The sequence below is a fragment of the Peromyscus leucopus genome, chromosome 8b (assembly GCF_004664715.2).
Source record: "Peromyscus leucopus breed LL Stock chromosome 8b, UCI_PerLeu_2.1, whole genome shotgun sequence".
Lineage (NCBI taxonomy): Eukaryota > Metazoa > Chordata > Mammalia > Rodentia > Cricetidae > Peromyscus > Peromyscus leucopus.
The window spans coordinates 92648193-92650269 of NC_051086.1; the positions used below are offsets into that span (position 1 = coordinate 92648193).

Sequence of the window (2077 nt, forward strand, 5' to 3'; positions counted from 1 at the left end):
TCCCATTGTGAACTGATAAAATGTGATAAAGAGAATATGACATAAAAGCCACTGTTATAAATGATTCCATCCAAGTGATGTTTATAAAAGTCAGACAGCAAAGGAGAGAACAGACCCTTGGTTTATGGGAGCTGAGGTGGAGGAACTAGGAAGACGGCAACCACTGGGTGTTAACTTTCAATTATTCCAGCTAGAAACCCTTCATGGTTCTGCTGTTCATCATCATGCTAGTGTTACTAATGCAGGGTACCACGTTGAGCATTTGAAAGTCTATTGATTCTGTGGATTTTTCATTAAGTAATTTATCAAAATAAAATGATAGACAATATGGAATGATGATAGCACAGAGTTTATTAAAATTGCTTGCTTCCAGGGACACAACTCATAAGTGGGCAGAAAGAAGAAAACAGTACACAAAAATCTGGGGAAATTCAGAAGAAAATCCAGTTGAGAAGATAAGTGGTTAAATAGAGTTATTGTTGGGGAAGCGTTTTATTAAGTTATTTGGTGACAGATCTAAAGATCTTGGCTCAGAACTTAAACTGATTCCAGACCTTCACATGAGCCCCTATGAAGATGGCAAAAGATCCATAATCTTGGATAAGAGGAAAGTAAAGGTGAGGGACTCCATCCTTCCTCAATGCATTTCCAACACGTAAGTAGGAATTTACATTGGTCAGGTTTCCTGGTGAGAACATGAATGTGGTCAGCAAAGGTTGAGATGATGCTTTGTGCAGCTCGGTCACATCAGCTCTCCCCAGAGCATGGCAGTGCAGACGTTCCTTTGTGGAGCTGGTCAGCAGCAGCAGGGCTGGCAGCAGGGTGTGCTGCAGCTGATGCTCACACAGGTTGGTTGAAAAGAGGTGGTCTTATGGCAGGTGGTTTCACAGCAAGTTGGTTGGCAGTTGATCTTTATGGAGCTGGGCTGGCAGCAGGTGGGCACACAGCAGCAGGGCAGGCAGCAGGTGGGCACACAGCAGCAGTGCTGGCAGCAGGGTGGGCTGCAACCAATGGTCACACAATTTGTTTTGCAAGAGGTATTCTTGCAGCAACTGGTTTCACAGCAAGCTGGTTGACAGCTGATGTTTATGGAGCTGGGCTGGCAGCAGCTGGGCTCACAGCAGCAGGGCTGGCAGCAGGGTGTGCTGCAGCAGATGCTCACACAGGTTGGCTTGCAACAGTTGGTCTTGCAGCACATGCTTTCAGAGCAGGCTGGTGGGCAGCAGGGCTGGCAGCAGTTTTTGACAGACTTGATGTTGCAGCAGCTGGACTGGCAGCAGGGTATGCAGCAGCAACTTGGGGGACAGCAAGGCTGGCAGCAAATGGACTTAGGGCAGCTGCTGGATTCACAGCAAGAGGTGGTCTTGCAGCAGGTGGTGCTGCAGCAGCTAGGCTGACAGCAAGGTGGGCAGCAGCAGAGGGTCATGGTATCAGGTGTGGAGGGTGATAGTCTGTTCACAGGTGAGTTTTCAACAGTGTAGCAAGTTCTTCCAGTCAGGGCCTTTTATACAACTGTCCTCCAAGGTTTGGGCCAATCAGAAAGACTCTTCCTCTTTGTGTACCATTTCCATATTTAATTTGTGTTTTTGAAGAAGGAAATTCTCACCTAATGCTCTGAATCATTTGAAAGTGTTCATTGCTTACTTGGGAATAGCTCACTTGAACTTGTTCCAGTAAGTCATGGGTTCATTCCTTCAGCGCTGTTGTAACTCTCATCACCATCTGTTCCTTTGGTAGCTCCTGCCTCCATGGGAAGGTCAAGATTAGTTTGTTCTTACCACTTTCTTCTGTTATCTACACTTAGATTTATAGATGTCTCTGGGTATGTTGGTGCTGTATTCACAACGTTAGACTCATCATCTATTTCCCTGTGTGTTGCCCCACAAAGCCCAATTTCAGTGTGTCCAGGTGTCAATTTCTGTGTAAATTACTATCCCTGTGTTTGAAGGGCTCATTTAAAGGTGGTTTCAGATAAGCGTGTGTGGAATGATTTGTTTCATAGCAGAGTAGAATCAGAACTTATGGGTATACAAAGAAACAGCATATTGGAAATAAGAAGACATTGGTGGAGTGTGGT

At 45.5% G+C, this 2077-nt stretch overlaps 1 protein-coding gene across 1 annotated transcript; it reads right to left on the minus strand.

The window, feature by feature from the left end:
• Positions 1 to 333: 333 nt before the first annotated feature.
• Positions 334 to 1468, minus strand: LOC114706987 (keratin-associated protein 9-1-like). Its single transcript, XM_028889566.2, has one exon. The coding sequence runs from the start codon at positions 1424 to 1426 to the stop codon at positions 797 to 799; it is 630 nt and encodes a 209-aa protein (XP_028745399.1). The 5' UTR covers positions 1427 to 1468; the 3' UTR covers positions 334 to 796.
• Between the last annotated feature and the right edge of the window lie 609 nt (positions 1469 to 2077).